Source organism: Pelobates fuscus, chromosome 1, assembly GCF_036172605.1.
Source record: "Pelobates fuscus isolate aPelFus1 chromosome 1, aPelFus1.pri, whole genome shotgun sequence".
Taxonomy (NCBI): Eukaryota; Metazoa; Chordata; class Amphibia; order Anura; family Pelobatidae; genus Pelobates; species Pelobates fuscus.
In genome coordinates, this window is record NC_086317.1 from 328,060,502 (window position 1) to 328,087,964 (window position 27,463).

Genomic DNA, 27,463 nt, shown 5'->3' on the forward strand with positions numbered 1-27,463 from the left:
GGAATGGCAGCAGAAAATCTACAAGGATTTCCCAAAACCTCGTATATAAAAGCAATATCAAAAAGCAATAGGTGATAAACCACATGGTTTAAAGCTATTATTCATGACTCATTTTAACCTATCACGCATTGCTCATTTCATATCGAAACATGTTGATGTTATATACTACATTGTTTTGCCATTCATCCTTCCAATTACTCAATGCTTAAGATCCCCATTACCTTATATCTCAGGATCTCACTTAACACTTTCAGGGTATTCTCATCTATTTAAAGCTGCACAAAGGGTGACTAAATGAAAGATTACATTGATAATTTATTACCTTCAAGTTCTTTGAAATGAAGTCTGTAAAACCAACATTAATAGTCTAACTATCCAATTAGTGGTCAAAAGGTGACAGCATCTATTTGAAACCATCAATTACTGAATGGCAAAAGAGACTATGCAGACTCAAGGTAACAATGCAGAGTCCTGGTTACAAGCTGCCAAGAACATGCAAGTTTAAGTTTAAATTGAAATTTACGTCAAACACAAAAATGGCAGTTAAGAGAGAAATGTTATATATCATTGGGACAGAAATTGTTGCTGGGGAAAATTATTACCAAAATAAAAACAAAAAATTATTGAGAAGTGTATAGTAAGTGATTTTGTGGCATTCATATAATTTATTTAGCATATTGACAGGGAGTCACTTAGAATACCAGCTCCAGGTACAGCTACCTAGCTTTACATATACACAGTGCCTCATAAGCCATTTATTAAAGTGACGCTCTAAGCAGTGGTGTATCCTGGTTTTGTGCTGCCCTAGGCAGGACAAAACTCAGGCGCCACCCCCTCCTCCCGCGCCACCCCCACCCAACCTTTCCCCCCGCCCCGCATACTAAATACACACACACACATTCACTGACAGATACGCATACACTAGCTAACAGAAACACACACACACACTAACAGACACACTCACACTCAGTAAAAGACAAACACACTCACTAACAGACACACACTCACTCACTAGCAGACACACACACTCACTAACATACACACTCACTAACATACACACACAGTCAGACACAGACACACACACTAACAGACACAGACACAAACACTAACAGACAGAAACACTAACAGACACACACACTCACTAACATACACACACAGTCAGACACACACACCAACAGACACACACACTAACAGACACACACACTAACAGACACAGACACACACTAACAGACACAGACACACACTAACAGACACACACACTAACAGACACAGACACTAACAGACACAGACACACACTCACCCACCCACATTAACAAATTTTTTTTTAATTTATTTTTAACACATTTTTTTTTATTTATTTTTAACACTTTTGTTTTATTTATTTTTAACACATTTTTTTTTTAATTTATTTTTAACACATTTTTTTTTTTAATTTATTTTTAACATTTTTTTTTATATTTATTTTTAACACGTTTTTTTTTTTTTTATTAACCCCCCCCCCAGCCTCCTTACCTTTGGGAATGCTGGGGAGGGGGGGTGTCTCTTCGTCCCTGGTGGTCCAGTGGCTGCTGGGCGATCGGGCGGCACTGCATGGCGGGCGGCCGGCCGGCGAGGGAGCACTTCCCCTGAGCTGTCTGCTCAGCTCCCTCGCGCGCCTCAGAGTGAGGCTGGGAGCCAGGATATGACGTCATATTCCGGCTCCGCCTCCCAGCCTCACTCTGCGGCTGGCGAGGAAGCTGAGCAGACAGCTCAGGGGAAGTGCTCCCTCGCCGGCCGGCCGCCCGCCCGCCCGCCCGATCGCCCAACAGCCCGCCGGCATGTCTGTTAGCCGCAAGGCTAACAAGACATTTGCCTTGGGCATTTGGGGGCGGCTTTTTTTGCCGCCCCCTGGAAAATGCCGCCCAAGGCAAATGCCTTGTTTGCCTCGCGGCTAATACGCCCCTGGCTCTAAGTCTAAGAACTACAATCTACAGTTTAGTGTAGTTGTTATGTTAACAGTCTTTAAATACTGTACCTCAGTCTCTGTCAAACTTTATGGGATTGGTCTGAAAATATAGAGCTTTTCCTGATACTTGATCAATCCCCTGATCAGCTGCATTGATAATGTGGAGTAAAATTTAGCATTATCAGTGTCGATTCGAACCAATATCGAGGGCCTAGATGAGCTGAGAGCACTAGGGTAGCTCACTCTGACAACTCTCACCAAACCACGCCAACCAGATTAGGTAGATGTGATGTAGATAATGCAGATCTGCAAATTCCACATAGCCAATTTGATCTCTGGGCTATAAGCGTGCCCCTTTTTTTAGGCAAACCACTCTCAAAGACCTGAGGGTGACATTTAGAGACTGTTAGCAACGGAAGCACTGAGCTGAAGTGGTTATGTTACCCATAAACCTCTACTGTCACAAACCCAGTTCGTACAACATGTCACATTATTTAATACTCTTCACTCCCATAGACTATTACCACACATTACATTTACAATCTATGTCCGTTGCTAAGAAAAGATACAAAAACAGAGAAATGTAATTATATTCTAAATCATTTATTACTTACGAGAAGTAGTAGAAGGACAATATCTGGATTGTCACATGCGCACGCAACATGCATTGCTGTCCAATATTCTTCATCTTGGTGGTTTACATTAACTCCTCTATCAATTAAGATTTCAGCAGCAAAGACATTATCATGGCGTGCACACTGTAAGAGATGAAGCATTGCATCCCGTGAGTAAAATACTAGCAAAGCTAATTATTATATTTTTGTACAGTGGGCAATAAAACATATGATGACAATTGCAAAACATTGGATAAATCTGGATATGGAATTGATGATAAATAAATCTGGAGAGACTGGGCAAAATATCTTATTAAAAGAAATGCGAAAAGTGTTGGAAGTATGTTAGTGTAGTTGGAACAGTTCTGTATATTTGATGGAACTGTCCCATGATCAGACCTTTTTGGACAAAGTTATGCATGTTCTGATGTTGATAAGGAAAGAAATTGTTTACCATTAATCAAATTGAACAAGAAACTGTTTAATTAATAAATTAATATCAAATTACGTCACAGCTTTTTAATTTCCAAATGCAAGTGATATCTTGCACTGGATGTCAATGCGTCTCGTAAAGTTAGAATGGAAAATGTCTCCTGTATGAACTGGGGATGTTGCAAATCTAACTTTCATTTATGCTGCACTCAGTTTTGACTTTCATGGCTCATTCAAGTGACAGATGAATTATATTACCTGCCAAAATTGTATTAGTTTTTTTTTTTTTTTTATAGACCGGTGAATAGTTTTTCATCCGCTGAGGATCTGAAGATAATGCTTCTGCATTGTTTATCATAGTTGCATTTAAGGATCTTTGTTAAAGGGGCTTTTGGCTCTCTGTGTGCCCTGTCACAATTTAAAAACATCGGGGCTGTCCATGGCACCAGAGGCCTCACACTCCTTAGCTGCATTACTAATGTACACTTACATTTTGTTAATCTCACCCATCATGGAAAGTGGGGATATGCTGAGAACACTGGGGTGGGTTAACCCAGCTGTAGTGGTTATATTGCCATGGGGGTTATAAAGTCTGATCCTTAATAAGTCTGATCCTTAGTAACAAAATGCATGCAAACCATCTGTGCCTCAGTCATGAGCCTCAGATCATTTAACATCATGGGTTTCCTAGAAATTCTGAACCTTATGGGTATAATAAGCTAACACCATACCTTTTCAATGCTTAAAAAAAGATCATTATCCTTTTTTTTTTTGTAATTTTACTTAATCAAATGCCACAGGAGAGCCTAAAGTATTTATGTATTTGGGATAATGAGGTTTAACATATGCGTTAATTCTGGATAGTGGATAGATAATGACAATTCAGGTCATAAACTGCTTCCAATACAAATATACAGTTCAGGCATTCAGGCACATTCAAACAATATTTTAGAGTTCAGATTTGTTATAATCTTTAAATCTGGTGGCAAAGGGTCATCTTTCCAAAGGAGCTTGACTAGTCACAAACAGCTTTCTGAGCATCCCCATGAAGGAGTACAAGCCACAGTAGACTTACTAAATAAAAGGAATCTAAACACAATTCTGCTATTTAAGTCATATTGGGATTTTAATGTTACAAGCATACCTGAAATCCGCAATGTGTTAAAAACATTTTTTTTAAATCTTTGTCTAGTTGGTACCACTGTGTGTGCAATCTCTATTCAATACTTTGGAAAACGTTTGCAATGCATTATTGATCTTCTATAAACAAAACAATAGAATTATAGATAGAACAACAAATTTTAATTGCTTTGCCTAATATGGGGATCATATTCAAACTACTTTTTATCAACCAGCCACTACTTGCTAAAATGCTACATTTAGAGAGTAGTCGCTGTATGCTGACTGCAACATTTAATCAGGAGAGACCTAGAGGTACCACTTGCAGCTATTGAAAGTCAGTTGCTAAGTAGCAGCTAAGTGCTCCCATTATTCTCTATAGGAGTCTCTAACCTCTACTTTATGACTGTTTTCTGACTGGTTTCCCACATTGTTGGCAACGCATTACCAGCTGTTGCTACCCCTCCAAAAAAATTAACAAAACACTGATGGAAGGAAGCTACCAACAGTTAAAGCCCAATGCATCCTTTTGGAAAATACGTGTTATGTATTAATAGCATTAAACTGAAACCCTAATGAAAATAATATAGCTTACTAAACCATATCAAAGAACAATAAGATACATTTAAAGGTCAGATATATGATGCAAATAAAATGATACTTAATTAAAACAGTTCATATAGCAGAAATCTTAAATCTTACAAAGACAAGTATCTGGCACAGCAGAAAATCACACCTTAATACATTGTATACACTGTTGTTATAGGCTGCTAAGACTAATCACAGAGTGAAGAACGCATTTTCAGGGAGCCTTTGTAATGGCAAGGTATGGTGTTTTCAGTCGTAGATTATTCACGAGAATTTTTTTTTAACATAATTTGTAACTGCTGGATCAACATATTTTTGTTAACGGTTTATAGAACATGTTCTATCTAGCATTTAAACTCAAATTAGCAACTACTAATGTCTCAAAGGACTTTCCAGTTTTTCTTTATTTTTTATTTTTTTATATATATTTTTATTTCTTCAAAAAAATGTTATATTACAATTATCAAGACATACAATAACCTCAATATATATTCTTTATGTCAATGGATATGTTTCCCTACAAACAATTTACTAAAAAACCGTAATAGTAGGATAAAACAAACAAAAACTAGCAGTTTTACCAATGTTAACCAAGTTTGGGAACCCATATCCCTATTTAGCTCCAATAGAAAGATTGAAGTTAATAAAAACTCATACCATACTCATCCGCACCACCGGAGGAATCAAGCATGTACCTTTCGATTGTTCTCAACCCTCTTTATTAAGTGCAGTAAAGCTAGTATTCCTCCGGGAACATACACACACTTCGGGGCGGTTGGAAGACTCTGCGTTATACCTTATCCTTACTGGCAGTAAACTTCTCAACTAAATTTTCCCATTTACTGGGTTCCTTCAGACCTACAGAATTACCTTGGATTATCCCCGTTTCCATTTTGCATTGGTATATAGCTTGTATTTTAATTTCTCTCCACTCTAATACCTTATTACTTTTCCAATATCTGGCTATTGTTATCTTGACTGCCAGTAAAATATGTGTTATCAGCTTACTTATCTCATTTGGCATAGAAGGCCAACCCAAATGTAACAAAAAACTTTGTGGTGTAAAGGGTATATCTTTCTGACACATACTTTGAATCTGATGGTATACACACTTCCATATGTTACTTAGAGATTTGCAGTATCACCAGATATGGAGATAATCTCCCAATCCTTCCTCACATCGCCAACACACCGATTTCTGGTCTTTATACATTTTAGCCAATTTTACTGGGACCATATACCATCTGTTTAGGAGTTTATAGAAGTTTTCTACTCATTTTAGGCAATGTACCGATTTGTTAACTTTAACTATTGCATTTATCATATCTTGCTCAGGGATCCCTATATGTAGATCTTTTTCCCACTTAATCCTAGCTTTCCAGTCCGAGAATTTCTGGGAATCCTTTAAAAATTCATAGCATCTGGAAATGTGACCTTTAGTTCTATAATTTTCCATAATCTTTTTAAGAATACTAAGCTGGAAATCCAAAAATTTCGCTGAGCTGAGCTGAGCTGGAAATCCAAAAATTTCGCCAGATAATACTTAATTCTTAGATATGTAAATATCTCCTTATTGTCTATCCCAAACTCTGATTGTAACTGGTTAAATGGCTTTATTTCCTTTGTATCGATAAGCTCTTGTATATACTTAATTCCCTTTTGTGTCAATCCATTAATATTAATATCTTCAATGTTACTTTTAATCACCTCTATAGGTAGAAATGGGAATAATCTATATTCTATTTTGCAGTTTTTCTTAATTTTATTCCAGAATCTCCAAATGCTATCAATAATCTTTGAGTTTTCTGGACGAACTAATTTTTTTTCTTCCCCTTTTTCCTTGTTGACCAGAACAGAGCAGACAGGCTACTTGTCTCTACTAGTGATTGCTCAATTTGATACCATGCTTGATCCTTTTGGTCTGTACTTAGGGTATTAACCGTGTGTGCCAACATACAGGCGTTATGATAATCTATTATATTTGGGGCGGCTAGTCCCCCATCTTTTCTTTTCTTAGATAGTAGCTGGAAGCTTATTCTCGTTTTTTTTCCCTTCCAAATAAATTTTGAAAAAGCTGCCTGTATCATTTTTAACCAAGGGTTTGGAACCTGTATTGGTACCATTCTAAATAGATAATTTAGATAATCATACAACTTCCCCTCATATATGAGGGACATTCATACGGATAACCCTGAGTAATAACCTCTGGGTTTAGATCCAAAAAGGAAAAAAAACCTGAATGGAATCTAGTCCTCATCAGGATAACTCCTGGACAAGGAAAAAATAAGAGCTGAGCTGTAATCATCCCCGTATACTACATCGTTTTCCCACCTTCTAAAATGCTTCAACAGTGACCCAAACCTCCCTCTGATAGGCAATATTTACACGGCTTTTAGTTCTTCCCAATTGAAATTCCCCATCTGTAAATCGGTCTCTCCAGCTCTTTAATCTCGGCCCACTTTAGTGTTCCCTACCCACCTTAAACCAAAAGCGGTATTACTTCTATCTACTTATAATTATGATTCTAATTTGTCTTCTTGTGCACCCCTTGTCTTTATTTATGTTCTAAATATTATTTAATAATAAATTCTTGAAAATAACCTCTTCCTCTTTCAAATAAACCCAGTGTTACGTGAGTGTCTCTTCCATTTAATTCTTATTAATTATACCCCCCTTATTCTAACGTCAAAGATTAAACCACTTGTGTGAATGTGATTTTATCTATTACTCTACCTTTCCCTTGTTACTCTCTCTTATTTTTTCTCCCTTTCCCTTTCCTTTCTTTCCCTTCCCCCCATTCCCTACTATCCTCCTACCTACTTCCCATTTTTATTAAAGTGCAATTCCATCATGCAAAATTAGCCAATCCTAAATACATTGATATATTCCCCGTGAAGAATGAGTGTCATTATTAATGAATCTTTTAACTTAATTTCCACTTAATTTTTTCCCATATTGTGTACTTTCCCCCCCATTCCCTATGCACTCTTTCCCATTGTGATTCACAAAAACCAATTCAAACTCCATCCTGATTTGACATTATCATCCAACTAATTTCAATTATCTCCCTAGTTAAACTATATTCGCCAACCAATTAGTTAAATTTTCAAGTGAGTCAAATGGGTGCGTGATCCCGTCTTTGGAGACTATAAGTTTGGTGGGAAATCCCCATCTATATTTTAAGTTTTTTCTCTTAAACGTAAAGTGGCTGGAAAAAAGAGTTTCCTCGCTTTCCTTGTCTGGAAAGAGAGATCTGGGAAAACCTTTATGTCCTTGAATTTTCCTTGGTCTCTTTCTGTTTGTCTTGCTGCTTTTAGAATTTTTTCTCTAAAGAAGTAAGAATGACAGGCGATAATTATATCTCTTGGAAGATCACCCGGGAGTGTTCTTGGTTTATATAGGCGATGTAATCTTTCAAGAAAATCCATTTTATCATCAATATGAATTTTAAGAGCTTTAAAAAACTCCATAAGGTAATTTCCCAAATTTTCTTGTGAAATAGATTCCGGGATATTTCTTATTCTTAGATTGTTTCTTCTTCCTCTATCCTCCAAGTTAGTAGATCTCTCCTGCAGATCATTTAACATCGCTTGTTGTTTCTCAATGGTGTCTTTTTGCTTCTGAAGGAGGAATTCCAGGTTTTCTATTTTTTGTTCGTTGACTGTGACCTTTTGACCCATTGATGCTATGTCTTGCTTTAAATTTGTAAAACTCCCCTGCATTTCTATTTTTATTTGTTCCAACTGTAGATCTAAACACTCTTTTAAATACGCTGGGGTTATCATTTGTTCTTCTAAGCATTCCTGTGGGTCTTTCTCATTAGGGTCTCCCATGGGCTTACTTAGTATCATTTTATTTGGCGTTGATACCGAGGAGTTTTCTATTGAGCTTTTGTCTCCTGTTGCATTGAAAAAATTTGAAAGTCTCTTTTCTTGCTTTTCCTTCTTTTCACGGTCTTTTTGGGGGGGGAAGCTTTGGGTCTTGTCTTTGATCTGCTGTTTTCCTTGTCGTCATTTCTCTAATCTTTTTTTGCCTCAATTAGCTAGGGCACTTTTCTCTTCTTTTTCCTTCTTTATTCTTATAGGGATTTCCTTCCTTCCCCCTTACAGGTGCTGCAACTCCCCTTCTCAGTCTTATTTCCCTTCAGGGGAGGATACTGGGCAGATGTTATAATGCCTTCCCAACCAAAAAAAAATTGATTTCAATCAAACTGCACCGAAGCTCCCCCTGTTCCGGATATAAATTCCAGTCTATCGACTATCTTTACCAGTCTCATAGAATAGCCACTTCCCGAATATAGGCTTACATTCAAAACAATGCCTAGTTCTTAATATTTAGGCTAACATAATTTAGCAGTAGCTTCCTTCCATGCACCATTTAAGGAATACCCTGGGAGGTTTTACTTAATTCAAGTCCGTTCACACTTCTGTTATTTACACCGCCTAAGTTCTCCACTTGATGTTACTCTTCTCAGATACTAAATACTTTCTTGAGCGGTATTATTAAATTCGCATTGCTCTCAGCCTAGCTTCTCATCTTCCCCCGGGGGGGAGAGAGAAACAGGGGGGAAAAAAAAAAAGGGAAACGGTCCTTTCGACCTAACCTCCACTTCACATCGATTCGTCCAAGAGTAATTATTAAGCCATTAATCAAGTTGCTCCCACCTCCAACTACCAGAGCGTTTCCACCACCCCCTTTCTAGATGTTTATTTTTTTTAAGTTATTAAATTCTTGCCTCCCCAATGTCAGATACCCCGGAGGGTTTTCACCTGAGTTATCTTGAAGGTAAAAGCGGAGAGAGATAGGTAGTGGTAGGCTTAGGAGACTGGTAGTAGGAGCCTGGCGCCAAAAAGCATCATGAGTTGTCTCTCCGGTATTACGGGTCAGGGCAGCATACCCATCGGGCAGTCAACAGCGAGATCCTTCGTACTCGTCATACTCGTCGAGGTAAGCAGCCACGCTCTCATACGGACGGTGTCTCCCTCATACCCGCGTGGGACTCCAGCTCAGCTCAACGCGGAGGCGTGCACGCGGCGCGACGTCACGTCGTCATCCCCGCCCCTCGATTCATGACTTTCCAGTTTTTCAATCTTCTGTTCATCCAAATTTGGTTTGTTTTATCAATACTTTGATAAAATAAAAATATATTTTAGCATAATGACTACCAGAAAAGTGTATACATACATATCCTCTAATTCATGATTCTTGCAATTTTAATAACTGAGCAGTAAACAAAATAATTTAAGTATTCTAGTCTTTAAAGGGTGGAAGCTTGGATGAGAACGTTGGCACTATCCCAGTGCTGACAGTTTATCAATGCCATCCAGGTTGGGTGAAATAATCACTGACGATATGGCAGATTACACAGATTAAACGTGTGTTTGTCCTTCAAGGTTAGCATGCATGGTGGGAAAAAGGAAGCTCCCTAGAGATTCCTGTCATCTATGTAGTACTCAGCCTATTCTTCATTTTAGTGCACAAGGTGATGTGGTTAGCAAAACAAATAAAAGGAAACCATTAACCCTGCTAACTCCTAGAGGACCATGCAGGAATAATTCCATTATTAACCATGCGGAACACAGTTCAAGGACTCATACTCCTTCACTTCTTACGTAAATATCGTATCCATAGACTATATATTGTACCAGGAGGAATAAAGTGTATAAACCCGAACCAAATGTGATGTTCATGGCTGCTCAGTGCATACAATTCCATATAGATCAATGCGGCATGCACTAGCTGTGCTGCAAAGCTGTTCCTTGTACTTCATTCACTTGAAGAGAAAAATAAATTAAAATAATATCAATCAATATATAAAATGAAGAGAAGCTGCAAATGGTGCAAATCTTCTTTCTCAGAAGCATGAGATGATGGTTTTATTGAAGATGTTTTTTCTGTTTAGTTTTTTTTTTTTTAGAGAAATGTTGCATTCGAGTTTACTACCATTACCGTTTTGTCACTTCCTGCTTGGGCCTACATTGAAAAAGTTCCTGTTGGACAAGCTGGGTGGAGCTATGGTGTGTAGAAATCTGTCATCAGTCACAAGTAGGTTGTTACTTATGAGTTAAAGTAGTAAAATATACATTTGATATTTATGTTATTCATACCTTTTGCATATCATTGAATTGTCATAAAATTATTATGTACTAAATGTTATTAATGGCTTTGGATTTCTACTTACCAGATGTAATAAACATCCTCCCGAAGTCACAACTGTATGAGGGTCAGCTCCATCCTTTAGTAATTGCAAAACTACAATGAAAAATAATTGTATTATTTATTCACATCACAGGTCTTAATATTTTACCTTAAAACAATTGATGCATTTCATTTTGTATTTGTATAATTAAACATTTCCAATACTTAGTGCTATTTAACTTACTCTAAAGAAAGTAATTTTAATAATCAATTTCCCTGAAAGATTTCAGTCTATATATTTGGACAATATTTTAAATGTATTATCTATTTAAGGTTTGCTGGAAACACATGCTGAAACATCTTTGGAAAATAAATTATTATTATTATTATTATTATGAGATTATGAGATGTATATAGCGCCGTCAAATTCTGCAGCGCTTTACAATGGGTGGACGAACAGACATGTAGTTGTAACCAGACAAGTTGGACACACAGGAACAGAGGGGTTGAGGGCCCTGCTCAATGAGCTTACATGCTAGAGGGAGTGGGGTAAAATTACACAAAAAGGTAAGGATAGTATTAGACTAATGACAGTTTCAGAAGAGGAATCAGTCAGGAGCTATTAACAGTTTAATTGATACGCTTTTATGAAGAAGTGGGTTTTTAATGATTTTTTGAAGGAGTGGAGACCGGGTGAGCATCTAACGCAGGAGGGAAGCGAGTTCCACAGGAACGGTGCAGCCCTCGAGAAATCTTGAAGGCGAGAAATCTATCTTATTTGGGATTGAATATACCCTCCAGCAGAGAATTGAGATATATATCAAGTTTTTTTATCTTTTTGCCTTATTTTCAGGGTTTTTCACTAAAGTGCGATTTGTGAGGAATTGATGTGAATTCAAAATCATTTAGGATGTTTCGGCCTCAAGTCTTAGTCATGTATATGTATATGACTAAGGCTTGAGGCCGAAATGTTGTATTTGATGTTGTTCTTCTGATCCTGACTAAACTACTTCTATTTACAAACACTTTTTGATGAAAAAAAAATATTAGTATAACATTTATTTGAAGCAAGGCATGCATAGCTAGTATATAAACACATCATAACACATATAATAACAAAAAACTAAAAATTCAAGTTATGTAAATTTACGCAATTTGTATTTTTTACTCACTCGTTTCTTTATAAATATTATAAATATTATTTTTTTAAATTAAAAGCTTTAGACCGTATACAGTGTCCTGACAAAGTCTGGAAACAAAGACATGCTAGTATAAAAGCAAAAACACAATTCAAAATCACATACAGGTGTGAAAAAAAATAGATGCAAATAATCAAGCACCTTGCTTATAGGCATTTAAAAGGATTCTGACGCATTACAGGCAGCAGAGCTTATTAAAAATAGCAACAAAATGTAAAAAGAATGTTTGCATTTATGCATAGTGTCCATGTATAGCTATGTCAGTCTTTAACAGTCTCTGGAATGTTAATGTAATGTACAGTAAAATAGTAGAGTCCATTCTCTCATCCCGCTGACTTTAGGAATGATATGACCCACTGAAGCTTCCTTTACAGTTTTAAAGCAGGGATTGAGCTTATGTTTTCAGCAAATGTGCAGGAATTACATCAGTGACTAATGGTAGAGAAATACGATCTAAAAGCTGGTGATTATTCCTATTAAATATTCCTATAAGTATGTTTGAGTAAAAATTTGTGAGTCAGGATGTACTAAATTTCATAGGTAAAATACATGAAAATAATAATATTTATCTTGATTTTGGTCGTGAAGGGATTGACTAATATCGTAGCTAACAAATGCCTTGATTTAAAATTTTTGGATAAGATTTCAAAATTAATTAAAATTTTTGGACAAACTTTTAAAATGTTTTATTAAAAAATATTTTAATTCATATTATATTCTAATCGTTTTTGATATAATATTTTTTTATATATAATATATATTTTTTAATATTTCCATATTTTGAAAAAACAGTTTTAAAATTGTATCCAAAAATATTAATACAATTCAAGGCCATAGTGAAATACCCATATTATGTTTTGCATTAAAGGAACACTCCAGACAAAATAACCACTGCAGGGTGCTGTAGAAATTATGGTGCTAGGAGTGCCCTCGCATCCCACTCTTTCCCATTGTACGCAGTCAAACTTTTTTAAACTGGTTTAGACTCTAACTGAGCTCTAAATTAAAGTGTAAATTACCTCAAAGTTAAAAGGAATTAAAAGTGAACTTCACATTTTAGTCCAAAATAACTGAACTGAAAAGATAACCAACTTTCCAATTTGGCTATTGTGAATTAAAATATGAAATCCACTTTGAATTCATTCTGTATTCCTGACAATTAACACTTCAGTGAATAACCCTATGAGAATGGTTACAAAAATGGTAACAGGGTTTCTTACCTGTGCCATTTATTGGGATATCAACGTTTTGTGAATTCATCCATTTTATTTATGTTCCATTCGTATTGCTTTCACATCATTATCTTATATTAAATCTGTTTATCCAGATACTTTCCTTGCCTAATGTATTTATTTTTTTACTGACACAATAAATTATTCAGTTTCTCCTAGGATTCTCTATTAGGCTGCCAAAGGCAAACGTCTTATTAAGTTTCATGAGTGATCTGCGATAGAATTGTAGTATAAGTTTGCCAGTTTTTATGAAATATGCCTCTTAAAATTCCCCTTTCATGCCTATTGAAAAAAATGTCCAACAGTCCCGAACAAATCATGCCTCAAACATGTTCAATTATAAAGCTATGTCTCACTTTAGACACATTTTAAATGCCAGAAGAAAAGTTACCTATCCCCATACAACCAATAATATTTCTTCTCCTTTACACTTATGCCATCAACTCTCATCATTACAGGTAAAGTGAAGTTACATTTTCTTTTCATTTACTGTATATTGTGCTCATTAATTTTTTTCTATATGATTTTATGCATGTAATGCCTTATTGAACTGTATATTTTGTGTTAAAATGCTGTAATTTTTGGGGGTCTGTGAAACGGATTAATCAAATTCACATTAATTCACATTAATTCTTATGGGAAATGTTGATTCAGTTCTCGAACAAATAGGAACTTATACAGCCTTCTGGAACTGATGAAGTTCGAGTTCCGAGGTTCAACTGCATATGTGAAGCCTTTTTATAATTATGACAGGAAAAGTGAAACAAAAACCATATATAGTATTCTTAACTTTCAAAATCTTTCTCTGACACACGTGTTCAGTTAATAAGCCAATAATACATTGTAGGGAAAGTAGGAAAATCACAAGTTAAAAAAAAAGTTGTCAGAAAAAATAGTGCACTTGATTTATTAAATGTATATTTTTTAAGGTTCTGTAAGCTATTTAAAAACCTCAATGTTCAAACATGTCTTCAGAGAATAGCTGTTTTCAATGTGAAAAACACTGGGTAATTACAACATATAGTACTTGGAAAATTCTTATTGACCGATATCAGTTGGAATTAACGTTTATCTCTATTGATTGAACTATTGTGCTTGTATTTATAAACTACTCGTTTTCAAATCTTTAAACCTCTTTTTAAACATTTCAACAACCTTGAGCTTTAAAAGTACACACGTTTTAACTAACCTCTTTCCTATTAAGTTAGTTTTCTTTTAAATTTATTTGAAATATATCCAATAGCAAATAAACACAAGATAAAACAGTAGTTTTATGCTGTTTATTTCCTTGGAGATGAGCTTAAATTTAAAATCTTGGGTAGGATTTGAAATATTACATAGAACCACTTCTATCACATCCAGTAAGAATGATAAAATAGATAAAATGTCTAAATACCCTGCTTATGGGTATTTGTAAGAAATCCAGGGGCATTCATAGCCTTGCAACAGCCTAAAAAGACCATCAGAATAAAAATAAAACATGTACAAATGCATAATGTCCAAACACATAAAACTGTGATTGAACCTATCATCTGTACGAGTCTGGGAATCCAGTCTGCTGCCTTCATAGCTTCTCAGCAGTGTACATTGAGGGCCCTTCTTCAATTTTTTTCTCCTAAAAAGTTGCTGCAAATCAGACATATTTTATTTTGCATAAAATAACATGTAAGAGAGTATGGACAGCAACTCAAATAACCTGTCCTTCGGTGAGTCCCCGCTCAGACCTCAAGCTGGTTTTAGCTCATCTTGTGCCATAAGAACCAGGTCCATTTGCATATCAGACTGATCCCTCCCAGATTCGAAATGCAGGCCTGATCCCTCTGCATGAGAGATACAGCAACCCCAGACAATCATTTTAGCCTAGTTAGGCCTTGTTAGTGAGGTATACAGTGGTGTATTTTAGATTTGTGCTGCCCTAGGAATTACGAAACTCAGGCACCCCCCCTCCCACCCCAATGTAATGTTAACCCGCGACTTCCTGTCAAGGCCACACCTCTTCATGTTTAACACGAACACGCAGTTTGACAGACACCCACTGACAGGCACACACTCTCACTGACACACACACTCACTAACAGACGCACACTCACAGGCATGCTCTGACAGACACATACACTCACTATGAGATACTGACAGACACACACACATACACTAACAGGCACACACATTCACTCACACTCACGGACAGGCACACTCACTAACAGATATACACTGACAGACAGACACACACACACACATTCACTCAGTCACACACAGACACACACCCATTCACTCACTTACAGACACATACTGACAGACACACACACATTCACTCACTCACTCACTGACACCTTGATACTGACACACTAACACTCTCACGCACTTACAAATTAAGTGGATTTGTGAGAGTGAATTCTTCCCTGAGGTCCAGTGGGGCTGGCTGCTGCTGGGTGGGCACAGGCTAGCAGTTAGTCAGCAAATGCAATAGAAAAGGGAGCTGTGATCTACCTGCTCAGCTCCCTTGTGCCGCTTAGTGATGCTGGGAGCTGGAGTGATGTCATAATCCAGCTCCCGGCATCACTGCGATGCACGCAACATAAGCTCAGAGGACAGTGCCCCTCGCTGCCTGCCCATAATGTTAGCAGCTGAATGCCTCAAGGGGGTCCTGAGCTGGCCAATTGGCCAGCTCTCGGGTCCTCCATGAGAGAGGCTAAAAATGTATTTACCAGGGAAAAAAACGCTGCACCCTTAAAGTGATGCCCATGGCAAATGCCTTGTTGGCCTCGGTAAAGATACAGCACTGGATACCCCTCTAGGCACTGTGAGCAAGGTGTCCACCTCTGGATTACTCTGAAACTTGGGGAGAGCAAGAAAGTACAGACAACGGACAACAGCTCAAATAGCCTGCCCTCCGGTGGTCCCCACTCAGATCTCAAGCTGGGTTTAGCTCATCTTGTGCCATTTTATTTTGCATTGCTTCAAATGATTATACACATTGTAGAGAAGGAAGGGGTTAAGCAGCAGAAGGCAAAAATGAAATCCTAACTGAACACTTGGAGAAGATAAATCAAATTGAAACCTTGTAATGCTGGCTTCCTATCAGGCAGTCTGCACACTGAGGAATTCCTCACAGCAATGTTTGCCATGCTAAGTCATAATGTGACACAAGGCACTATAAGGTCTATTGCAATGAAAATACATGTATGTGCCTTTCAGCATGATTTAGTTCTTTTTACAAAACACAATGTTGCTCAATATGAAAATAACATTGTCATCCTCTTTGTAAATATGATATTATTTCCATTAGCGTTATTCAGAGGGATGCAGGCAATTCTAAAAAAAACTCTGTGAGGTCTAATTGTTTACTAGCAGACTTGTACTTGGCAAACAATGTCAGTTCTTCTGAGCTACGTTTTCCAAACAGAAATGTTAGTTTGGTACTTCCGAAGATCGGAGAGGTGTCTGTTCAGTTTGGCCAATTTTATTTTGAAAAACCAAAAAATATGTTGAACCAGAAACCTCTGTAGAGCTGTAAGGGTTAATCAAGTGGAAGCTTGCCAGCACTTGCTAGCCAGCCACCACATTAAGTAATAATAAAAAAACAGGCCTATATGGGTCAATAAGACCCCACATTAGTAAAAGAGAGAATGTATACCTCCCTCATGACCTCACATTAGTAAAAGGAATTTTTTTTATACCTCCCTATAGTAATTAACGATTTGCAACTATGCAACTATTGCTGCCCAGTGACTAGTAATGTACACCCAGCCAACACCCCATGCTTCAATTTAAACAATGTGTGGACAGATCAATGTCTACCCACCCAAGTCCAAACTGTAGGGTTTTAAATAAAATGGTGAGGTGGAGGAACATATGGTCCAATCAGTGAGCTGACAACAAGGTTCAAGGAAGTAATAATGGGGGTGGTGGACTAAGTCCCCCCATGCTGCCACCTATAGACAACCCCTAGCCACCTCCCTCTCACCCTAATCTAATATCAAATATTTTTGATGATATGAAATGATGATATAAATAAAATTAAGTTTTACATGAAGACGGGAATCCAAGAGCTATAAGATGTTTTTTAAGTGGACGAAAATGAAATAATATTGTTAAAGTAGGTACTATGTAGCACAGTGAACAAAATTCACATAACCATTCCTGCCATAGCAAAATTCATGTATGTCCTCCACTTACCCCCCCCCCCCCCCCATCATTATTATTTATTTCTTTTTTTTAATTCTATTTTTTATAGTAGTGTTAGGAATTTGTAAGTGTTATTATTGTTCTTTTGTGGGGCCACCTTTTTTCCCTCTGTTTTTCTCTCACTTGATCTGTGCAAAAAAATAATATTTTTTTCCCCATTAATCCACTCTTTTTTTTAAGCACCATGGACGGGACTCTAAATAACAAATAAAATGAAATGGTTTCATGAATTGTGCATTTCATTTGTTTTGTGATTCATCCATATAGCGTTTTGCAGTTCAGAATTTCAGCTGAACCACCAATCGCCGAAAATTGGGATAAATAACAATTACCGTATATACTCGAGTATAAGCCGACCCGAATATAAGCCGAGGCCCCTAATTTTACCCCAAAAAACTGGGAAAACTTGACTCGAGTATAAGACTAGGGTGGGAAATGCACTAGCTACTGGTAAATTTCTAAATAAAATTAGATCCTAAAAAATTTATATTAATTGAATATTTATTTACAGTGTGTGTATATAATGAATGCAGTGTGTGTATGAATGCAGTGTGTGTATGAGTGCAGTGTGTGTATGAGTGCAGCATGTGTGTATGAGTGCAGCGTGTGTGTATGAGTGCAGCGTGTGTATATGAGTGCAGCGTGTATATATGAGTGCAGTGTGGGTATATGAATGCAGTGTGTGTGTATGAATGCAGTGTGTGTATGAATGCAGTGTGTGTTTATATGAGTGCAGTGTGTGTATGAGTGATGTGTGTGTGTGTATGAATGCAGTGTGTGTATGAGTGCAGTGTGTGTATGAGTGCAGTGTGTGTATGAGTGCAGTGTGTGTGTATGAGTGCAGTGTGTGTGTATGCGTGCAGTGTGTGTGTATGCGTGCAGTGTGTGTGTATGCGTGCAGTGTGTGTGTATGAGTGCAGTGTGTGTGTGTGTGTGTGTAGCTGAGCCTTGGTGGGGGGTGGGCAATTTTTTTTTAATTATTTAAATTTTTTATTATTATTATTATTTTTAATTTAATTATTATTATTTTTGATTAGTTTTTATTTTATTTATTTTTTTTGTCCCCCCTCCCTGCTTGATACATGGCAGGGAGGGGGGCTCTCCTTCCCTGGTGGTCCAGTGGCATTGGCAGTTCAGTGGGGGGGAGAGGGGCTGGCAGAGAGCACTTACCTCTCCTGCAGCTCCTGTCAGCTCCCTCCTCCTCCGCGCTGGTCCGTGCAGCTTCTCTGTCAGCTCACACTGTAAGTCTCGCGTGAGCTGCACTATGACCCCGCGGCTCTCGCGAGACTTACACTGGGAGCTGACCGAGGTGCTGAATGGACCGCCACGGAGGAGGAGGGAGCAGACAGGAGCTGCAGGAGAGGTAAATAACCGCTCTGCAGCCCCCACAGCCCCCAGTCTGTATTATGGCAATGTAAATTGCCATAATACAGACACTGACTCGAGTATAAGCCGAGTTGGGGTTTTTCAGCACAAAAAATGTGCTGAAAAACTCGGCTTATACTCGAGTATATACGGTAGTTTAAAACTGAATGCACAAGTCTATTAATTTATTTCTTACTTCTTAACTGAATATCTCTCCATCTGACTTTGATGTAATTCTTTGTACATTTGCGGTTGCAGGGTCTGACATGTTAGTATAAAACAAAACATGCTATTTTTCTCATATACAATAGATGTAACAAAATAGATTAATAAAAATGGTCCATCATCTTGCTTATAGGTATTAGTATGGACAATGAAGGCTTAAATAGTAGTGTAGTTTACTAAAAATGGAATACAACAAAAAAGTATGTATCTTAAATACAGTAAGATCATATATTTTCTAAAATAAAGGTGTCATACTTCATCAATCTCTGCAATGCTAGTGCAATGTTATCAGTGAAATGGTAAAGTCAATTCAATCCCCACCCCCACCCCCACAGTAGTAATGATTTGACTCATTGAAACTTCCTTTACAGTTTAATACCAGGGAATAAGCTGATATTTTTAGCAAACTTGCTGGCACTTGATCAGTAAACAGGGACTTCATGAAAAGAAAGGTGTTGCTCTGTAGCCTTGTTATCATTCCCAGAGGATAAATGAGGGTGAATGAGGCTTTATGGACTAAATTTCCTTTGACACAATATATGAAAGTAGAATTGCTAATACTCCATTCTGTTGGTGAAGTGACCTTTATAGTCACTGACTTGGTGGCTCATTTCACACAAATTAAATTACCATTTAATTTATAAACCCAAGATTTGTTCTTACCTTCTTTATCATTGTGGTTGATGATTGCATCTTGAATTCTGTCAGGAAGCTGAAAATTCACTCTGTAATTTTTCCTTTGCTTGCTTCTTTTTTTATATCCTTCCTGTTTTTGCAAAGCCCTCTCACGTTCATAGTAAGCCTTTATTTGATCAGAGCGCATACGTCTTACCAGTCGCTGACGCTGGCCCAAAGGAAGGGACTCCAGCAAACACTGGTCAATTTCCATGTCATGTGATCGAAAAACATTACAAAGCTGGAAACAGCCTAAGAAGGGTAACATAATAAAAAAGTGAGTAAATATGCTTTACCTTATTTGCCCAATTAAAATACACAATTCAGTCAAAACACTGACAATATTATTCTGTAATACAAATGAAACAAGGTGGGCACACTCGACTAAACAACAAAATAGCCCCAGGAAAAGGCTAATGTAATGAATACTGGGTGCTCACCCACATAAGGCTCTATCCCCTAAAGAACCCAAAATACATAACAGTGTGAATAGAGTAAGGAGCACAACCATAAATCTGTATATATATGAAAAAAACTTTATTAGATGGGTATATACTATAGGTCTGTCTCTTTAAATATTATCCACAGAGATACAAAGTCATGCTATTCAAAAGCATTTACCAGAAAAACAATTTTTTAGGCAGATATAAACGCTCAATGCGTAATAAATGAATGAAAGAAATATCATGCAAACAGACCACTGTAATACTAGTATAATGAAAACCCATATGAAAAATGCAACAAACCATACCAAATTCAGTGAGAAGCAGGGACAGAGTGAATCAAAAGGGCTTTTCAGCCGAAACGTTGTTTTTTTTTTTTATCTTTCATTCATTTATTACGCATTGACGTTTATATCTGCCTAAAAATATGTTTTTCTGGTAAATGCTTTTGAATAGCATGACTTCGTATCTCTGTGGATAATATTTAAAGAGACAGACCTATAGTATATACCCATCTAATAAAGTTTTTTTCATATATATAAAGATTTATGGTTGTGCTCCTTACTCACATGGATAAACATGGATAGTCAAAAATGCAAAGTACATTAACAGCATACTAGTTAAACTTCCCCAAGGGGATTGAACTTCCACTTTAAGCACATTGAGAATGACAGCCACATTATGTTAAAATAGACCACTGCAAATGCAATAATGTTGAAAAATTAAGTTACTTTAGTACAGTGCATACACCCCGATATAAATACTCTATGCCTTTAAATAGGAAGTGATCACAGAATCTACTAGAATATATGAAGTGTGCTCATAATATAAATTGTACATACAATTTATTTTAAGTTATAATCAAAATTATTCAACCCTATTAAAAAAAAATCAGGTTTATTGTCAAAATTTACAGGCTTTCAGCTGTTTGCAATGAACATTTTAAACAAAAGCAATTGAAATAGCTCAACACTGAATGCTTCAAGTGGTTTCCCCAAATTCAACTGAAAATGCAATTTATAACAACTTCTCCACCCTCAAAATTATTAAACCCCTTCATGGCAAGCATCTGTACTATGTTTGCTGTTATGACCTGCTGAAAACAAGATACCTAGTGGATGTTGCCAGTGGCAGTCCCAGTACATTAAAATGTAGCATTTCAAGCCATTACCTCAGTTCAGTGTGAAAAACTAATATAATGGGTATTATAACTTTTTAAAGAAGCTTAAGCAATTATTTTTTTAATGGTATCCTAAATATAATTGTTTTTAAAAATTTTAAAGGACAACTATAGGTACCCAGACCACTTCAGCTCAATGAAGTGGTCTGGGTGCCAGCCAGGTCCCCCTAGTTTTAACCCTGCAACTGAAAACATAGCAGTTTCAGAGAAACTGCTATGTTTACACTGCAATGTTAATCCAGCCTCTAGTAGCTGTCTCCCTGACAGCCACTAGAAGCCCCTTAAAGGGACACTCCAGGCACCCAGACCACTTCTGCTCATTGGAGTGGTCTGGGTGCCAACTCCCACTACCCTTAACCCTGCAAGTGTAATTATTGCAGTTTTTCATAAACTGCAATATTTACATTGCAGGGTTAACTCCACCTCTAGTGGCTGTCTATTAGACAGCCACTAGAGGTCACTTCCTGGGTTCTAGCACAGGAAACCTGTGCTAGAGCGTCGCTGGACGTCCTCACGCTGTGTGAGGACCTCCAGCGTCGCTCAAAACCCCATAGGAAAGCATTGAAATGATTTTTCAATGCTTTCCTATGGGGAGACGTAATGCGCATGCGCAGCATTTCCGCGCATGCGCATTAGGTCTCCTCGGCCGGTGAGCGAGATTAGTCCCGCCCACCGGCCGACGTAATCATTAGGAGGAGCGTCGCGGAGGCGGAGACAGCGGCGAGGGACATCGCCGCTGTCCCAGGTAAGTGACTGAAGGGGTTTTCACCCCTGCAGTAACCGGGGATTGGTGGGTGGGAGGGAGAGGGACCCTCCAATGCCAGAAAAACTGATCGTTTTTCTGGCACTGGAGTTTCCCTTTAAGCGATTTACACTAAATAAATCACATTTATTTGACGCCGGAGGTCCTCACGGAGTCCAGCGTCAAATATGATCACCATAGGAAAGCATTAAGCAATGCTTTCCTATGTGTGGGTTTGAATGCTGCGCGCCTCTGGCTGCGCATGCACATTTGGCTCCACTCTGGAGCTGACGTCGGCGGGGGAGGAGAGGTCACCCTTTTAGCTCATTCAGCGCTGAAGGAGGGCGGCCCCAAGGGAGGGGGGCATTCCAAGAGCCTATAGTGCCAGGAAAACGGGTTTGTTTTCCTGACACTATAGGATCCCTTTAAGGATATAGTAAAATTAGGTATTATTTTGGGTTTGGGTTTATAAATATGTAGAATAAAGGGAGTTAGAAGATTGTGACTTGAAAAGAATCATGAAGTAACTTTAATAATATATACTACGGTTGAGGGAATTTTTGGTATAACATACAAAAAATATCTTAGCTCAAGAAGACTAAATTCAAAGTTTAAGTTATAATTAATGTAGATTATGTTAAATCTCATACAAATTCTAAGGAATAGTTTTTTGTTTGTATTTATTTTAGGAAATTTGTGTGGTAGGGCATATAGCAGGAGAAGATATGGTTCTTATTAACTGTAGTAAATTACCAAAGTTTAAAAGGACACTTTAAACACCAAAACAATCTTAGAATAATGTGTGTAAAGTTCAATTAACAGAGCAGAAGAAAACAACTTCTAAAGAAAACACACTGCTGTGCCATTTGATTCAAAACTAAACCTTTTTTTAGTTCGGAACACAAGTTTGCATTTCAAATTATATAGTGTTTCTTTCATATTACAAAGCAATGCCATAGATCTCTAGCTTGTTTATGCAATACTGGTAATAAGCTACACACTGTCCATAGCCAAAGTAAATATTTCATATGAGTGACTAAAAACACTCATAATGCAATTTGCAAGTAATTTATTAACTTCTAGCTGATCATCTTGGCCTGTTGACTTATATTTGTAAACTGGTCTTAATTCAAAGAACGTTCTTTGAATCCACAATTTCTTTTGAAATTAACAAACCTGTGCATCAGTGTTTAAAAAAAGGAAAAGATCACCTTGGAGTCTAAGGTGTTTTTATTTATGTATTTTACACCTTAGAGACACCCAGTTAATCACTAAATCCTGGACTGTTGGATGTGCCTTAAGGAGAGAGTTGAGCAGAACTAGTGTACATGACAAGTAGAGTCAGCTCAACATAAATCTATTCTAGACTAAGACTATAAAAGCGACCACTTTGTTACACTATATTGATTGCTATGTAACACATGCAGGCATGATTATTTACTAAATAGATCATTGTTGGGGATACAAAGGGAATTTTACATTTAAGGGCAAAGTATCTGAACTGGTAAATTGTTTTTTTTTTTTTGTAATTCTTTATTTTTCAAGTGGCAGAATTAACAATCACATGAATGTCGTGCAAAGGTAATGCATGGGCTTATGCAAAAGCCAAACTTCAAACATTTCAATAGTACATCGTTATACAGAAAAGTTTGTAGAAAAAGGGTTGTTGTCTAGTGGTGCAACTTTAGCTTCTTTCTATGCAGTTCTGTTCTGTCAAATTTTTATACAATTATACAGAGCTAAACAAGTTTGAATGTAACTGTAAGTAGCATTGGAACAGCAAAAGAAACAGAAATTGAAGGTTTAAAAGAAAATACAAATAAAAAAAAGAATAATAAAAAATTAAATTGGGGGCGGGGCCTGACAGCCAACATGGCCGGACGTGCTCTATGAGAGCTCCAGCAACGGGCAGAAACACGACAATACCGGCTAAATTAATAACGCCAGCATCACACAGGACCCAAAAACTGGTGCAGGACCATACGGGGAAGAGAATGAGACCCGACTTGCACCGCTATACACTGCACACGCAAGAACCGTCCATGCGGCCTACACTAGAGCGGAGCCCGAGGCCTGGGGGATGCGGCCGATCCCCCGGCACGGGACCTGCTCCCAAGCGAAACCTGATGACTGCCCTGCTACCCCCCCCCCCTTTGGACCGGCGGGGGACATCCCGGTCCTCGCTGGGGACGATTACCCCCTGTACGCGGCTCCAACAAGCGACGAGACATACAGCTAAACAGGACCTCAGGGGTCCAGTCAAGATGGCGGCTCCGGCACGATCAGCGCCAAACTGCACCCTCACCAAGCCCCCTGAACAGATTGGGGAATTATTTGACCGTCTCTGCACTTATATGCAGACTAAACTCCACATTAGAGGACGGTCCCTTCACGTGGCGATAAGAGGACTGGCGGCATGGATACGTCCAGTGATCCGGCGCCACCTAGGCACCAGAGCAGTCTCGGATCCAAACAGCCACAGGAGTCCCCGACCTGCCTACCAACAAGTGGTCCCAGCAACAGCCGTCACGCAAAGCGCAACACGACACGGAGGAACCAGCAGAGCTGACAGCAAAAAAACCTACACGGCGGCAGCGCTGGTGACTGACCGGCAAACCAATTACCCGCGCACAACCGGATCGAGAGCACCGAGGGGGCAAGTGTATTACCGCAACAACATAACCACCATCACCCCACCAAGTGAGCAGGCCAGCCCAGGACACCAACCCTGCACATGGCTCACCTATCCAGTCTCCAGAGTTGGCATCGGATAACCAAGGCAGCCTACACAGGAGGTGGACTACGCTCCTGCACGGAGACAAAGCATGGTCCTCTCGAACGAACTGTAACTATGGTCTCTTATCGTTCACATAGCATCCTCAAGAGACAAGCATGTATGTCTAGCACTGGAAATGTTAAACCAATCTGGTATAATGCTGTATCACACAGGCACACAATATATCCAACACCTGCTAATGATTCTCACATAATATACCCACTTATCGCATTGCATATGGGCTGTCTATTACTAAAGCATATAGTTATCAACTGCCTCCCTACCTAACCTGTTTACCTAACACTAACTGACCCTGAACCCCAGTGCAGATCATGTGTTGATTTATGCAGTTTTGCCATAGCCAAACGTGTACCTCACCTGCTCAATTTGAGCAAAATAGGAGAAAATACTTTACAAGCGACCTCCATATATATGTTAAAACATGTAGTAGAACCTAAGGCCTCGCTAAGATACCGCCATGCTAGAATAATTGTTCCCCAAGCCAAGTTGGCACTATACACCAGACTAGCAAAGTTTTAAATCTCTAGAATTAAGCCTCAGTTATGTCATGTTATTATGTTATTTTGTTGACCTAGCTATGTACCACACCATTCTGATAAGCAGATCTGGAGAAGCTACTTGACATGCGACGATCATACATACTCTTACTAAACTAAAAATGTGCAGTCTATTCATATGCCACGCTATGTTACAACTGTGTTATATTTCTGCTCGTGAATGCTATTGTGGCTGACCGAGCCTATTGTTATACCATGCACAACAAAAATAAAGAATTAAAAAAAAAATAAAAAAAAATTTAAATTATAAATAACCTTGTGGGTGAGGTGTGGTAGAGAGGCTCCGTCTGATGGAGTCTTCAATAGGATTGTAGGGGGGTAGAGGGGGAATCGGCGTCCTGAACTTTGTGGTGTGCGGCCTTTTGGTGTTGTACATGTTTCCACGCTTCTTTCGTAATTATGATTGTGATTATGGTCCCCATGGGCTATTTGTGATTATGTGTCTATTTTCGTGGTTGGTTACCTGTCTAATAATTCTACTGTCGATTCGATCCTTCCTTTTTATCGGGTTAATAGGGTTGGGTTCAGGTTGGGATTTGGGGGGGGGAGGTGTGGTTTCAGTTTAATTTGTGAATCGTGGTGCTCGGTCTTGACTCTCTTGGGGTCTTAGTTTCTTAAGTGGCTGTGGTGGGTTCCATGAGCCACAGGTCCCATATTTTGTTACAATGTGTTGTGGTGTCGTGAATGAGTGCAGATAAACTATCCATCGACCTAGCTTCGTTCATTTTTTTATTTATATCGGTGATTGATGGGACTGTGGGCAAGCCCCAGTGGGTGGCAATGGCTCTTCTAGTGGCCAAGGCTAGTTTGGCCAGTAGTTTGTTGTGAGCCCGTGGTGTGCCTTCTAGCGGTTTGGATAGTAGCCATAGCCACGGATCCCTTGGGATGGAGTCGTGTAGGACTCTTGAGGCCAAGGCCACTATGTCTGTCCAAATTTGTGTTATGTGTGGGCATTCTCACCATAGGTGGTAGTATGTCCCCTTTTGACCGCACCCTTTCCAGCATCTATCCGAAGTGGAAAGTCCCATTTGCTTGAGTTTTAACGGAGTGAGGTACCAGCGCATAAGAGTTTTGTATGCCTGCTCCTTGTGGGTCACGCATATCGTTACCGTTGCTGTGGCTTCCCAGATTGCAGTCCAGTCTGTGGGGTCAGTGGGGGTCCTAAGTCCTGTTCCCATGCTGAGACATACCCTAACGGTTGGGTTTTTGTCGCTCTAAGCAGTTGTGTATATGTTGTAGAGATCTGGCTTTTATGTATTGGGGCATGGATACATGATTTTTCAAAGGCGGTGAGGGGTGTAAGTCCGGCTTGTTTATATGTAGGAGTTTCCAGTAGGATTTTGATTTGCAGATATCGGAAGAAGTCGTGTGTGGTGAGTGGTCTGGTTTGTGGTAAGTCCGTGAACGCAATGATTTTTGGGTTCTGGAAAAATTGATATGTCCTGATTAGGTCATTGTCTTCATAGTGTGCAAAGTCTTTTGGGGTCATGCCTGGTGTGAAGTGTTCGTTTCTCAAGATTGGTGTCATGGGTGAGGGGTCTGACGTGAGTGCATGTTTTATGGAGAGTTTATTCCAGAGAGTTATAGAAGTATCGAGTGCCGGTGTGGTTTGTGGGAGTTGCGGTCTTGCTCGCTTTGGTACCCAGATATAAAGGGAAGGGAAATCCTGGCAAAACAAGTCGTGTTCGAGGTCTGCCCATCTTTTTAACCCTATGGGGGCATGTAGTGCCTGAATCTGCGCTGGTTGCGCTGCATGGAAGTAGTGGAGGAAGTGGGGTAGGCCAAGGCCCCCTGATCTTGTCGGGAGATAGAGGATGTCCCTCCTTATCCTAGCGTGCCTGTTGGCCCATATATAATGGTCAATTTGTGTTTGTAGTAGTTTAAAGTCTTTGGTTGCTACTTGAACTGGTAGCGTTTGGTATAGGTATAAAAGTTTTTAAACTTTTTTGTTTACTTATTAATTTTTACTTTTTTAAACTTTCTTAAAGCTTTGTTTACACTTTTAAAATTGTTATAAACTTTTTTTA

The 27,463-nt window shown here is 38.5% G+C and overlaps 1 protein-coding gene across 1 annotated transcript in view; it reads right to left on the minus strand.

Moving 5' to 3' along the window:
* The window catches only part of MYO16 (myosin XVI), a 312,032-nt gene that overhangs the window by 250,206 nt on the left and 34,363 nt on the right, over window positions 1–27,463 (minus strand). Inside the window, exons 2-4 of the mRNA XM_063459903.1 lie at window positions 19,706–19,969; window positions 10,880–10,950; window positions 2,560–2,703 (exon numbers count right to left, since the gene is read on the minus strand). Coding sequence (XP_063315973.1) covers window positions 2,560–2,703; window positions 10,880–10,950; window positions 19,706–19,969 — 479 coding nt within the window. The remainder of the gene's footprint in view (window positions 1–2,559; window positions 2,704–10,879; window positions 10,951–19,705; window positions 19,970–27,463) is intronic.